Below are 16,313 nucleotides of genomic sequence, written 5' to 3' on the forward strand. Positions count from 1 at the left end.
TTTCACAGCAGAGTCAGTCACCAAGCACATCACACCACACACATACACACACACATAGAAACACACATACACACACACACATTGACACACACACACACACACACACACACACACACACACACACTTCAATTTACATAATGCATATTTAACCATCCACTGACGGACTTATTCACAGACATACAGTCTCCTGGGTCCATACCAGTGCACACCAAAAGCCATATCAAAAAAGAGAGCAGAGAAAGCAAACGATTTAGAAAAAGACAAAAAAAATATCTGGATTTGACCGTTACTGACCGAAGGCTCAATGCAAACATGACATTAGCCCCTGTCGAGTATGGCTTCCACCTAATTTCTAGCTGCTATCAAGTGTGCACCCATAAAGCTTTAGCAAATCAGAGCTTCAGACAGAGACGTAATGGTGTCTGGCCTTGTGGAACATGGTGGGACGAAATTCACAGTCCAGCAACGAGTCTCAACCAAGTGACCACAAAGCTGTGGCCACTGTGTGACAGTAATTTCCGTGTTCCTCTGGATGTGCCGTGGCTGACGTCGAGTGGTGGTGATTTGATTTTTTGGCCATCTCCAGGCCTGGCGACAGTGCCGGACACGCTTTACTCCCATTACCCTGCAGCTGAGATTAAGGCCCCCACTCACTTCCGACTGTGGGTGTGTGAGTGCGGGTGTGTGTTTGTATGTGTTTGTGTGGCTCTGTGTTGGGGGAGAGGCCTCACTGCAATCAGCTTTGGAGGAGAGGGAGAGGAAATAGCCCTTACTTCTGTTCCTGAAACACAGCAGCTCACAGCTCAGCAAACAGAAGAGACAGACTACAACGACAACGGAAACCACCTCATGGGCCTCTCTTTTCTGTGTGCGGGCGTGCGTGCGTATGTTAGTGTGTGTGTGTGTGTGTGTGTGTGTGTGTGTGTGTGTGTGTGTGTGTGTGTGTGTGTGTGTGTGACAGAGAACAGAGAGAGAAGAGGGGCGTGTGGGCATGCAAGAGCATGTGTATTCATCCAAAATGTGTGTAAATGTGTGAATGTGTTTGTTTGTATGTACATACATAAGTACTATATGTGTATATGTGTACACGTGTGTGTGTGCGTGTGCGTCGGTCAGAGAGTGACCACACCCTTAGCCCTGTTACATTAGCGGCATTGCTAAGCCCAGCAGCCGCAGTGCTGACAGCGGGTGGTCAGCACACGCCGCATTAGTCTGCCGGAACAAGCTGATGTTTCAAAACATCCATCTTCATAATGTGCCCTCCACTGGGGCATCCACCAAGATTAGGACTGATCATTGGGCATCATGGTGGGGTAGGGGGGTGCAGGATGCCCCCTGCCCCCTACTCTCCCCATCCCCTACGGCCTGTTCTCAATAAGAGGCTTTCTCTTGGCAAGACCCCCTGCCTGTGTGTGTTGTGGGTCTCAGTGTTTCATTAGGCCAGCATTATAGGAGTTTGCATACATGTTGTAATGGGTGGTGGTGAGTGTGTGTTTGTGTTTGTGTTTGTGTGCATGGATGTAGAAAGTGTGTGTGTGTGTGTGTGTGTGTGTTTGTGTTTCCCACTCTGCGAGACAAGGGTAGGGGGGCTAACTGTGTGGACAAATTACACAGTAATTTGGAGTAGAGGGAAATACTATTAACAATGGTGAATTTAATGTTGAACCTGTAGAATCGTTCGATGTGTATGAGTGTCTGTGTGTATGATTGTGTGTGTGCAACCACATGTAGCGTCACACACATGCAAAGCCATGGGTCAATCCTGCTCAGACAACCCCCGGGAACCATGTAATTATAGAGTTCTATACACACACACACACACAAACTCTGTAAGAAGTTTGTGACCCACATATACAGGATTGGACTAATGTTCATATACTGTATCCATACACAGACACACACAGACCTACAGTATGATCAGAGTGTGAAATCCCCGACATAGCCAACTCCGTGAGTATAGAACTCCAGACCACCAACAGTCCGGTCTGTAAGGCATTCACCAAACCATCCACCACCACTGGTCAGCTCTCCCTGGAGATCTAGGCCAGATAAGCACCAGCACACACGCCTCACTGCAAAACCACGTGCTTCTCTCTCTCCCTATGTGTTAAAGTATTCACCTACACTGAAAAACCAACCACGTGTAGACTGAAGAACGGAATCTATGTGTTTATGTGTGTGCAGGAAGTGAGTGGGAGAGAGAGTCGGGGTGGGATCCAGAAAGGACCACGGGGCGGGAATCGAACCCGGGTCGCTGGCGTACGGTGCAGGTGCCCCAGCTGGGGCCGTGTGTCTCATTATTTATGCTTGCGTATGCATGAATGAATGTGCTTGCATCTGTGTTTATGTGCTTACATGTGGTTTGTACATAACTATGTGTGCATTTGTGCATTGCTGGGCGTCTGTGTGTGTGTGTGTGCGTGTGTGTGTGTATGAAAGACTGATGAGTTGTGACTTTGTTCTATCAATCTGCTGAATGTCTTCCTCATTGTTAAGAGAAGAAGACAACAGCTATTTTCCCCCCAACGGGTGACACACCAAACGCTGTGGGCCAGAAAAAAAAAAAATCACTCTGTGAGATTGTCAGAGCAGCTAAATTGAAGATGTATATTTTTGTATTGGAAAAGATTACAAGGGGATTTTGTGGATGCGTATGAGGTATTAGGAGAGGTTCACCCCAAACACAGTCTCCCTCTAAGCCCTCTTGGAAGGACTGGACTCGGACCGAATGAGTGTGTGTGTGTGTGTGGCAAGAACCAGCAAAGTGCCAACAGATGCAAACAAAACAGAAGGAAAATGCTACTATAATAACCACAACAAAAGCAACAAGCTCATCAGCTACTGAGGCAAGAGTGGGTAGTGATTTGATGCCAATGCTGTGGCAGCTGAGGCCAAGCTAAGGGTATTTGGGGAAAGGGTTCAGATGGTTACAACAATTGCACTACTATCGTGTCAAAATGAAGCGTGCATGTATTTAATTGTACAAAGGAAAACTGACTTAAGAGAAAATTACTTTTATGCCTAGTAACTATTTTGAAATTGAGATATTCATTTCAACAGACAGGTCTCCCTCTCCTTGTTCTGTCTTTTCAAAATGTTATCTCTTTCACTTTTAACCTTTTTATACCAATGACGTGGGTTTTGACAAAGGTATAACCCATATAAAATAAGACCAGGCCGAACCGGTTGACAGTGGTTACACCCAGTATGTGGCAATTTAGACTGAACCTGGGTCCCTGGGTCTGGCACTAGATCGTCTGAGTAATTTGCTTTTATTCCGTTTTCTTTTTAGACATCCATAAATCCATAACCTGAATTCCCTGTTTCATTATTGGATTTCAGTTGTTGGCAACTGAGGTGCAACCCTTGTCCAGTCCAGGTCAAGAAGCTGAGTCAAATAGCCTGGGTCAACCCTTTGGCATGCTGGTTTAAGTGTGTGCAACTACATCCAAATGAATCCCCTGATAGATGTCATTCAAAACACAACACCAACTTTTCACCAGATCCTGACCTTCCATAAACTCAGTGGCAACAAACTTTGCGACAGATACACAACACCCAAAATCCATTCTCTCCCTCTTGGTTGGACCAGTTCCGCCGAGCTGTCTCAGGACCCAGGTCCCCTTTAGTGGAGTCTTTTAGCCTCTCTAGCCACCCGGCCTGGGGAAGTTAATCTGCTCTCAAAGGCCACTGGTGCGGACCCGTGTTCTCAGCGGTGACAAGCTTTGGCCTTTGTGATGGCCTAAATCTCTGTCAAATGGTAGGAAAGCCCTTAGTCTGTGCGAATAAAAGGTGGTGACCTGACTTGGATATGCTACTTGAGGAACCCTTTGTTAATAGGCCTGGGAGCCCTGAGCATGCAAATCTGGAGTTAGGCTAAGAACTCCTATGCCAGAGCAGGCCTAATGGAACGGTCCTGGTTAACATTTCTTTCTACTAAACTATGTGCAACACTGTGTCTAAAAAGCTACAATAGCCATTTCCATTTTTGAAATGAAGCACAGTTGCTTTTTTTCATAGTTTGAATCAGCCAGAAGCTACATTTGGCACAGGATTTATAATGATTCTATGACAGGTAATTTAAATGTGTCATATTGGTAATCGCCAAGATGCACAAATTGATACACTATATTTTTTGCTGGATTCTAAAATGTTAGAAATATATTTTCCAGCACATCACCATCCAAGTTATTGCTTTCTGTGATTATTCTAATACCGCTGAGGAATCCTTAAGTGAATATCTGGACTCGGAGGGGGGCAGAGACCGGGTCTCCCCGCTGTGATCGGCGGGAGCGGGGAGCCACCTGCTGGGGATGACCGCGGAAGAAAAGTCGGGGTACGCCAGGACACTTTAGTCTTTAAAGTCGCTAAAATACAACAAATAACCCCCGTAAATAAGGACTTGACACTTTTTGTTAAATATCTGGGCAGTTTTATTGTATATGAACATGCCCAGTCTTGCAAAACTGGTGTAGAGATATTGGTATACCTGCGAACGGCAGTCTGATTATGGTATGCACAAATATTTTAAGGTTGCATTTGGCAAGTGGGTAGGTTTTAGTAGTAGGTTTTAACAAGCAAATATATAAATAAAGCCACTATATTTGGAAATGATTATTCATTCCATTTCTCCGATATGATATCTTACAAGCTATAACTTTATCTGGGTGTGAAATAGTCTACTTCGATCATTTGTTAGTGTTCATAAAATCATAGCCTACGTTACGTTGTTGCGCATTCTTAAATATTTGGGTAAACGGCAGCCCTTGTGCCATCAGATGAATTAAATGTTTGTTTGGAAACATTTACTCATTCCAAAATCCCCTTTAAGCTTGGGCACCAGGATTTTACCATTAATCTGTAATCACGGTTACATATTCCATATGGCACCGGTGCTATGCCAAAACTAATGGCTCTGTCTGCAGCCCTCACAGACCGCATCCAAGCATAAACTTTGAAGGGAAGGCTATATGCGGGACATTTGCGTCGAAGTCTTTACAAGTAGCCTACGCAAATATACAAAAACGGCACGCTACACACAGCTTAGAGTGGAGTCCTTCATGCATCAGCAAAGGTGTCCACAGGTGAAATGATTCAACCTGCCACCTACACAAAAAACTCTGTCCCATATACTGCGTCTTGTAGGCCTATAAGGTCTTCCAGATGTCGCGCGCTAGTAGACCAACATGCGAACGCTCCTGCGGGCCCTGTCTGCTATGGCAAGTTATATGTGCGCCTGCGCGCCTGACACTGGATATTAAAGCACCATGCAATTCAGTGTTAAAAGTTCATGAGCGTCCCACTCCCTGCATAACTCCCTATCATCATGAAAGTGTCAGTCGACAAGTTTCGAACTCACACCAGCAGAAATAATGGGCAACAGAGCGAGCTCGGATGGGGCAGGATGTGTGATGTCAAACTTACATCTAGAATCTAGAATATTCCAAACCCAAGGAGGGGGTGTTTGTGACACCCACCTACAATCGTAACAGAAATCAACTTTATCATAAGAATTATGAAACATTCCATATAAATGGATGGATTTATGATTGTTGTTATATGTTGACCCAACTGATGTGAAAATATATTCAATGACAAAAACATATATAAAAAAGAAATATGTTATAGAAAATATTTTTATACAGAACCTGCATATACGGCATTATTTAGGCTACTACCAACACCCTAATTTAAACACAGCCACTTAGCTTGCATCTTTTGCAGGGGTTGTGTAGTCCATAACACGATTCACTTTTCGCATTTTAAACATCTCCCTCTGATTCATATTTTTGCTAAGGTATTTTAACCCACCTGAATGTATAGTCAGCGAAAATGTATTTTTACTTTAATTGTTTAGATGTCTGGGTTATCTAAATGAGATAGCAATTGTAAAAACGAATTATGAGAATCTTCCAATAGGCTATCCAATTATTGTTTTTTCTAAATGGACATAAAGCCATATGTTCGTAGTTGCGAGGCAATAGTTCTTTGTCATTTTAAGACATCATTCAAACGCCTTTACTATGAAGCCTATACCTCAATTGATTACAGTAGGGTGTGGGAGTTATTTTACTTTCATGTGCTAAAACATTAGATAATATTCGATTTAAAGGATGACATTGACAGCGTCTGACACGTTTTTCGTTCCCATGCATTAATCTAAACTTGCATCACCCTACAAAGGCTACTAGGCTAACTAAGGGGACAATATATTAAATTGTGAGTTTGGTATGCGAGGGTATTAAGACATCAAAACGTTGCACCCTCGGTTATACCATTTTATTAAATATTCCCTGGTGACGTATTTTCATGAATGTATAGCCTGAATTACTCTTAAGGTTAAAGAAGCACTGCGCCTATTCGTGCGCCTATAAAACATATTTGCAAATACACTATGGAACTCAAGGCTACAAGCTAGCACGTATTTCTTAAATGTATGCCAAGTTACACCCGTTTTTTCTCATTTAACATCAGGGTGTTATTGTAGTCAAATTTGGATTTTTATGACCCGTTATTTTGATTTTTATGTCATAAAGTAAAGCGGATGCAGGAAAATTACATCAGATGTTTCACTCTTTCATTGTCTGAAAACACTATCTCACCAGGCTAAAAAACGAGGGAAAGTTTGTACGAAGTGAGTGTCCTTTATTAGTGCATTGATGTCACACTTACATCACATGGAGGCAGAGAGAGAGAGAGAGGTAGAGAGGGAGAGCGAGGGTGAGAGAGAGAGAAAGAGAGAGAGGGAGAGAGAGAGAGAGATGGCGAGAGAGTTGTGCATTCTAAGAATAAGACAAATAGACATACGTTGTGAATATCAGAAAATACGCCAATGAAACCCAAAATCTGCAATAACGGCTTCTCTGAAATTGGCAAAGATCAATTCATTTTTGACTCAGCTACACAACAACCTACCAGGAAAAGGTAACTTGAGGAAAAGGCTACATAAAATAAATACATAAATGAATAATAATACAAATATATAGCCTACATATATATATTATTATTATAAATAATAATAATAAATATTAATACATACTAATATATATATATATATATATATATATATATATATATATATATATATATATATATATATATAGCCTAAGTAAGACTAAGAGATACAAAATTGTGACATAGTGGGCGTCGGACGTTTGGAAATTAGTTCCAAATTCACAATATTTTCTGAAAGAGTCTAGGCTATTTAAAACACCAGCGTTCTCTTCCAAACACCATGGATGAAACCCAGGCCTAAAGATGCAAACCACATTCTCCATCCTCTTCCTGTGTTCCGCATATTTAGCAATCCATTATGCAGAACAACTTTTCAGGCTGGCCAAATTGGGAGGATGTAGCTTTTGCGAGGAGTGGGTGATGACCACTGAATATCAATGAGGCTTGTTAAAGCCACTCAAAAAGTAATATGATAGTTTTACATACAAAAGGTGAGGTTTAAAAGCATGTTGTTGAATTGGTAATGCAAATGCATTTCTTTTTACTGAAGAGGTGGTAGTGATTCGCTGTGCGCTGCAGCTTTGGACAGATAAGAGAACAGGAAGCGTATGAAAGATGGCATTTTATCACTTAAGCTGCCTTGGCTTCAAGGAATGGAGAGGCTTTCAGAGTGCACTGAAATCAGCAAGACTCTTCCTCAACCCATAGTTTGTTATGTCACTGGAAATTGATTTGTATAGATTACTCTGCTGAACTAATACAAGCCAAGATGTTGTAGCATAAGCACTTAGTTCGCGCTCTTATCTAGTCACCTCACTTTCACAGTGATCTCTCAGGCAAATATACTGCAAATATACTACACAGAATAAGATGCTAGTCGATGTTAATAAAAAAAACAATCGGCTAAATATGATTCAATCTATAATTGTGCATATGACATTGACAACTATGACACGCCATTGGTCGAGGCCCAAGCTATTTAATGGAATGAAATGTATGGCAAATTGCTTTTCAAATAATAATTATGCCATACATTATGCCAAATATTTTGTGGTTGATTGAATATAACCCTGCTTTATCAAGCGGGATAGGCATGTTTACTAAAATATGCTTCTCCGCTTGCTAGTGTAGCTATTTAAAAAACATGTAGCATTTCCGTCCATAACAGTTTAGTTTTGTTTATAAATTATTCTGGGCAATTATTATTTTTTAACCACACAATTAAAAACACACTGTGAGACTGTACATTATCATGAACAAAAACCATGAACACATTCAGCGGTCAGTTTTGCCACAGACTGAAATAGGGACAAGTTAATTTTGGGAAAGAAAAAAAAGTGTCTGCTGTCAGAGCTTCGACGGGGCATGTAATAGACTGACGTCAGTGACACAGCTTAGGCGTGAGCTGCAGGGGGGGTTCTCCCGTCCGGCATGGCCCCAAAACTCTGCACTTCCTCGGAAACAAAGACAGGCCCCGCCTACTAACGCCCACTGTGCGAATACTAATCGCACATATTGTGAATATGACAATGCGCACAGGCAAACAGCGTCGGCAGACAGGCGATTGGCTGCCCACTCGCACCATTAGACTACCTCTCCCCGGCCTCACAGCTCTATTAGACCAATTGAAACATTAGTGTCTAATGTAGCCTAATAAGAGACGGGTTAGCAAGCTTGCCAACTACAGGAGCCTACTGTTGCAATCATACCCTGCCACCTATGCTTTGATGGCTCTGAAAGAGTGATGCAGACCCGTGCTATCTTTCAGCCCGATAATTTTCTGTCAAACTCCTAGCTTTGTCCGAGACTCTCCTTTGCTCCAAAAATATTATTTTAACTGCAGCTTCGGAAAAACTTGTATAATTCTATTGCTGGCCTAATAAATAATAGGCTACGGCCTGATATACGCGCACTACTTACAGATAGTTGTCATAACTATAGCTAAATAAAACAAAAATAACATTATGCTCTGCAGGCTACTATATGTATACTCAAGCTGAGCATTCGTTCAGTTTCTTTTATGTATTTGTGTCAGCAATAGGCGAATTAAGCAACAATATGAGTAACGCAAAATGTTTTACGCAATGCTTAAGCAATAGTATAGGCCTAACCCTAGTCTCGAGTCCTCATAGCCACGAGTCCTCGCTCAAAATAAGACCCTGACATACCTCTGTGTTTGTCTTTGCGACACATCCACACGTTGACATAAATACTCAGTCTGACTGTGAGGCTCGTGTGAATTCTCGCAAGAAAAAAAAAGCAGGAGTAGAATGACATTCTGTTACATCATTTACAGACAGGGAGTATAGGAAACGGGACTACTGTAGCAATCTCAACAGATAGATAGACAAGCAAATCGCACATTTTGATAGCTGGAATTTCACATATTTTCATTTAATTGCAAATTATTTTGACAGTGTGATAATAAGTCGTCCACTTTTAAGAGTTAGTAACTAAATAAGTAGTTAGTAAGTATTTTTTAAAACATCTAAACATATTTGGACTGTCTGTCACGTGAGCATGTATTTCAAAACCTACAAGGACATGGTTTAAGGATGTCCATGGCCCAAAGTCATAGGGTGTGAAGCACACCATTATAATAACATTAATTAGCTCTGAGATTTTAAAACTATAATGTAAAAGGCTGCTGCACAAATTTCACCCCGATCCAAGTAGCTAACATTTCAACGCATAGCCTACATTTATGTTCAGCTTCAGCAATGTGTAAACGCACCATGATAAAAAAAGAGGGGTTTGGGCCAAGAAATGAATGCCCACCAACTGCATAGCAGTATGGTAACAATTGCTCGGTCTCAGTTAATGGCATGATATTAGACCATATCGGCATCTCTGGATATTATCAGATGATTGTGGAATTCATGACTTCCCCTACCTGAGTTTCGGAGAGGTTTAATTGGCGCGCCAGTTCTGTGCGCTCGCGGCCCACCACGTACTGACAGCGTTGGAACTCAAGCTCGAGCCGATACAGCTGCTCTGCAGTGAAGGAGGTGCGCGTGCGTTTGGGCCTGTCGAGGTCGAGGCCTTTTGGCAGCACAATCTCCCGGATGGTGCCTTTGGCATCTGTGGAAGACGAAACAAGTGTAAAGAGACCCCACTGCGCAATCAGAACTCAGCATGTGCCATACCATAATGATCTTCATTATTATATCCTTACAGCATTGCTGCATTGCCTCATAACCTATATGGCCCCATTTTAGACCCAACCTGCGTTCTGTAAATATTAAGTGAAATTAATGTGCATTTATAACTTTAACATTTAAATACAGGAACGCAATTATATCCTCTGTTTTTTTTTCCGTCGAACAATATTGTTATCTATGTGTAAATTTGGGAGGGGGGAGGTTATGCATCTCGCCATGAAACCTTTTCTAGTTTGCTTCATAGGCTTTTTTTAGATAAAAGCAGACATCGTTTTCTTAACGTTAGTTGCTTGTGAAGTATCGAAAATAAACATTATTATTATTATCATCATCATCATCATAAACTTAAATCATCATTTAAATAATGTAGAGATTGTTAGAGTGTCTGTAACCCAAGAACCCACTATCCAATGCCACCCAACAAGAATAGTAAAGCTCTGTTTGGAGAAGCATAGAAATCGTAATAGAAATAGTAATACAGCAAACGTTTATAGAGACCCCTCAGTTCTGTATGGCTGCTGACATACTATTATGGCCCCAGATTCATTCAGCCATAAGGCAGCTTTTTCAACGCCGCACATGTGTGTAGACTTTTCTGTGGGAGATACCATTGCTGTCGGTATGAACCAATTTTCAAATTCCCTCCACGAGCAACTGAGCAAATGGCCTTCATACAGTGACATAGCTCCACCTCACCGCCTGTCTGCCTGATGTAACCGCGCTTATACATACACTCTTGCTTTAGAGTGGATGTCCAATGTTTAGGCCCCAACCTCGTTATCACGAAGTATCCAGCGCATTCAACCATCAGCTTCAAAAACAAATAGTGACACTGGGGATTGTAGGCTTAATGCGACCGGCTCTGCCAGAAGCGCTCATATCCCCCTCAGAACATCCTCTCAGCCTGGCTATGCGTGCTCACCCCTACATTGCGACCATTATTGGACTATGTCCTCTTCGCGAGGCCTGGGCTAGACCTACACTAAAGTGAAATGCTTAAGAATACAGTCTGCCAGTGTAAAACCTAGGCCTAGTTAAATTAACAGTATAGGGGAAGGTGGGGCTTGTCGGACAGGTGTAAGATAATGTGATTGCGAGTACTATACATGTTTTAAATAGGCCTAAACGGTAGTATTGTTGATTATAAGGTTTCTGTCTGGGACAGAAACATTATGCATTATATATTTTTTTAAATGTTTAAAATACGCCTTTAACAACTTTATGATAAATACAACAGCGATAAGTGAATTGAGTTCAAATATTTAAGCAAGACAGCACAATTTAAAATGTTCAAACAGCTACGATTCATTTATTAGGTTGCTTGTATTTGAAGATGACCAAGCCCTGTATCTCATAACTAATTTGCTATTTCTGTACAATAGAATATCCTCTCTTTAATGAGGTGAATATGCATGACCATTCATATAAATATTTACAGTACTCAAGAACGGGATACATTGGCTACAGCCCATAAGTAAACTTTTAAAATAAGTGTGGAAGATCTGAAATACTCTTCAATATATTGAACAAAAATATAAACATATTTAGCAGAACGCAGAGTGCGTTTAAAGTGGAAAAACTGTTGCTTTCATTTATTCGGGCAATAAACAAAGATGTTCTTTAAATGTGCTGTGGAAATACATTGACTTGGCTAGAACTGAAGATATCAGCCGCCCATACACTATGAGGAAAATCATTAAATAAAATAAATAAGATGTCCAAACAATAGGACACAGGTTTTAAAGGACATGATTTTAAAATCTTTTTTTCTTTTCAATTGTCTCTTCTTTTATATTACTTAATGGCTTTTAGTGACTTACATTACATTATATACACTAACCATACCAGGGTTTTATTACATTTGTGTTGTAGAATTGTTTAAGATGTTTATATATTTGTTCTTGTTCAGTAGGCTATATTAGGCTACAACACAAATCAATAGTTATCCGTAAAGTTTACCGTAGTTCTTAAAACGTAAAACGAATAATTATTGACCTGTATATGTTATAAAATCACATAACACATATGTGCCGTTCATAACAGTAATCTATACAGGAATTCTCAGTTACAAAAGGCAGACTTGAAACACACTCCTGTGTGTACACCATCAAGCGCGAGCGCGCACGCACGCACACACACACACACACACACACACACACACACACACACACACACACACACACACACACACACACACACACACACACGCACGCACGCACACACACACACACACACACACACACACACACACACACACACACACAAAACCTTGTGTTTTGTTTGCCAACATGCTTGTGGTAGCCTAGTCCTGTGCTGTTTATCCATCCAAAACGTAAACAATTCTAACCTGATAACGCCTCGATTTCCTGTGTTCCTTGTTAGTTTCCTATCCAAAATAATGTTGTTGTTGTAATGACAACTGGTCTATTTAATAGGAACTGTGGCAATATCAAGTTTTCTTGCCACACCTGGGGTGAATTATTGAAACTCTACTGTAATTTTGCGCCTTTATATTGTAGCAACAGGCATTTTCTGTGAAACACTGTTTTCATATTCTGGATTTATTCCTCACAAGCTAATAATATAATATAATACTATTCTACAGTGAAGAAAATGATGATAATAATAATTGTAGCAATAGTGATAAAGCTTTCTTTACTAGGTCACTGCACATCATAAATATTGGCAATTTAAAAGAGTAAATAGCCTATAATAAAATGCGTTTGTTCGAATTAAACGAAGAGTAATAGAACTAGGCCTAATATAGTTTTGGCAAGTGAAGATAGACCTTTAGCCATGCCCTGTATCTAGCAATCATGCAGTCTATCACTTAAATTCGTCTTGCTAACACTAGCTTTGGAAGTATTTTTTTTTATTACAATCACTGTATATTATTAATGTTAGCTTATTATTATTATTATTATTATTATTATTATTATTATTATTATTGTAACTATTATATATTTCAGTTACATCCAACAAAACACAAAGGTTGTAAGAAAGGTTGTAAGAAATTTGCACCACACCATGAACCTTGCGTGACTAGTGCATGAATACGTGGAAAATAGTTCGCAATATTTGTTTACACTTATGTGGTAATAATGACAGTAAACATATTCAAACATGTGAATCAGAATAGTCCAGCAGCCTACCTCTAACTAAAATTCGCCTGCAGTAGTCCGGGTCCACTCCTAAAAGTTTGTCGTGCCCGTCTTCACTTGAGGAGGTCGGTGTAGACGCGGATGTCCCCGGGGTATCGGTAGTGCTTTGCACCGGAGATCGACTCCCCAAATCAGTCCGGTTTTTGGAGTCTCTTGCCCGGTCACGGCACAGCGAGTTGGAGCCACAGTGGTGGTTTCTGTCCTCGGCGACCCCATCGCCCATACTCGTGGCCTGATCAAACATCGAATTTTCTTTAGCTTATTATAAATGTTTGCAATTCGTTGTGTTATTGTTCTCCTTGTTGGTGTAATGTCACTCAGTTACTCTTCTTTCACTTCTCTGCGCATTTAGGAATAGGGCCACCACCATACCCCCAAAACAAATCCACTTAAGACGCAGCCACCAGGTCCAGCAAGTTTCTTGATAAATGTCTGGGCATGATCGGGCACAGATGACGTCCAGTGACGGAACTGGAAACTACGGGGCCCGCTGGACAAGGCGAGGGACCCTCTTCAGCTACAGGACGGTGCTAGACCTGTAATGCATATTGTATATTGAGGGGGACTTTACTTCAGAGCCTGTGTGCGGCTGGGAGGTGCCTTTCCGCTTATCCACGTATGAGTAGATTGAAAGACGGCGCGCCAGCAGCGATGACAACTCCACGGTGGCGAAAGCACGAAATCCACGGAAATAATAAAAGAAAAGTTTCAGGCTTCTGTTGCACTGCTCCGTCGCGTTACGACTCAACTCTTACAGCAGTGATCTAATACCGTGTCCGTACCCGTGGAACTGAAGGTGGGCCGCGGCTCTTCGCCTTGGACAGGGCGCGTTTTCTCATTTAACAAGCCTCGGAGATCACACGGAGGAGGGGTGAATTAACCGAGGAAATTGTTGCATTCGGCACCGAAGAACCAACAGTGTGACCGGAACATGCAACGTGCATAAACTCCCCCCAAAATACTGTCCCGTTGAGCTAAGACTGTGTTGATAGTGTATATTAGCCTGCAGTACTTTTGTGTGGACATAATCTTGATTGCAGGATACATTTTTAAATTGACTGTCAGCGATGACGCAATTTCCTCTCTGCGCTATGTAGCCTATGATTGGTAAACAAAGTAGCAGAGGTTCACGTTTGACCGGAGATTCAGTAGAGTGGGTGACCGGTGTAACCTAGCGGTCATAGGAACACAAATCAAGCAATTTATATTTGCATTCTTGAATTTGAGTCAGAAAAAGCGTACATTTAGCATGCATGACACAAGTGGTCTATCTGTGATTTGGATCAAAATTGGCGTTTTCGTGCCTTCTATGTGTTTCGAGAGCAAATTGCGATTAGTATTCTGAGATTTTTTCAGCTGATCAAATGTATATTATTAATTTCATAATTACTTCTGATGATGTTTGTTCACGGTCTGATTAAACTCTTAAAATGCGTCCGTGTGTGTGTGTGTGTGTGTGGGGGCGAAAGCCGCTCTGTATGATTGTTAAACCATCTGCAAAAGTTTTTGTAAAAACGACTATAAGAACCAAGATTAATGTGACACAAAAGCACCAATCGGGCCGAAACCTTCTTAATGCTAGCCTATGTCATTAGTGAGTTATAGCCTACCTTAAACTCTAAAAGATTTTCACGTGTTTCCCTAAATGTTCTAAGTTTAGTAGGCCTATACCTTCTTCTGGAAAAACCCACGTGTGTTTTATTAAGAATACGTCAGAATTAATTCATTTGCTTTTAAAATGTTTTTTTTTTTTATCTTTGAGTAGGCTAACATGACACCAGACATATCATATTTACTCAATATTATTTTATTTTGACTTGCATATTTCATGTTGATATTATGATCGCCTGCGCTGGGACAATAGTGTGGGCTAAAGCCAATACCCTAGCTATTAAGTCTGGGGTACGCCAGCCCAAATCACATTTTACTTATTAATGCAAAGCCTTGCGCCTATCAGCTCTCACGCAACATGGCAGACTCGTGCAGGCCTATGACTTTGCGGCCTGCTGTCGCATATCTGCAGCCTTCCATTTCCATAGACTCTAACTAATGATATAGACGTTCCATTTCCATAGACTCTAACTAATGACGTTGCTGTGGATTGTTGCTGTGGATTGTTGTGGCAGTGTTGTTGGACATTTTTGGCAATGCAAATGGCGGTGGATGTGCTGGCTCAAAAATAATAAAACCAATTAATTAAAAAAAGAAAATGTGGATTGAAAGTATTAGCTGTTTAATTCCAACCAATAATATCGTGCCAGCAGGGCAATCATTGCTGTCAAATTATTAAATCCTTGTTTTGTACCATGCGAGACAAAGGGACCACAGGTGATGGTGCCATTTATGCCAGAGCGTCCACTGGAAATTCGAATTTTCATTCAGAAAGGTCCAATCCAGTCCCTCCGAATGCAATGACATAATTACAGTTTTACCTCGCGCGGCGTGGTGTTTGTCATTCACCACTGAAATGAGCCATTATTCAATTCAGACGATCGCGTCAGTTAAACAGTGAATGCTTTGAATAGGACTGCCAATCAGAGAAACGAACACAGCCCTCTCCATCCCCTCCATTTCGCACCTACTAGAGTCTCTGTCCCTCACCTTACGAATCACTCGTCGTCGTCCCCCATATCACTAAAATATCAAAATAGACTACACATCTACACATAGGCCTATAAGACAGGTATAGGCCTAGTTGCATAGACACCAACAGAGGTCTAACAGAGGCTAGATGCTAGGTTGTAGAAAAAAGGTGTTGGGGCAAAGGCTATGTATCCATATGAAAATCACCATTTTGTCCATGGTAGGCTACTATAATAATTAAGCAATGCGCGCGCGCACACACACACACACACACACACACACACATCCGCGCGCTTCCACCGATTCTACAGGTTCAACATCGAATTCCCCACTACCAATAGCCCCCCACACACACACGCTTGTAGTTGAATTACTTTCTAAGCATAAAAGACCGGCTTTCAACAGCTTGGTCCTCCTCCCCAGAATTCACTCTTCTGCTTTTACCACTGTCACA

General features: G+C 41.3%; 1 protein-coding gene across 1 annotated transcript in view; it reads right to left on the minus strand.

The window, feature by feature from the left end:
• vax2 (ventral anterior homeobox 2) overlaps positions 1–14,286 on the minus strand; it is a 28,781-nt gene extending 14,495 nt beyond the window's left edge. Inside the window, exons 1-2 of the mRNA XM_048235854.1 lie at positions 13,268–14,286; positions 9,848–10,035 (exon numbers count right to left, since the gene is read on the minus strand). Of these exons, the coding sequence (XP_048091811.1) occupies positions 9,848–10,035; positions 13,268–13,520 (441 nt within the window). The 5' untranslated portion in view covers positions 13,521–14,286. The remainder of the gene's footprint in view (positions 1–9,847; positions 10,036–13,267) is intronic.
• Positions 14,287–16,313: the final 2,027 nt, after the last annotated feature.

This window comes from Alosa alosa, chromosome 24 (assembly GCF_017589495.1).
Source record: "Alosa alosa isolate M-15738 ecotype Scorff River chromosome 24, AALO_Geno_1.1, whole genome shotgun sequence".
NCBI lineage: Eukaryota > Metazoa > Chordata > Actinopteri > Clupeiformes > Clupeidae > Alosa > Alosa alosa.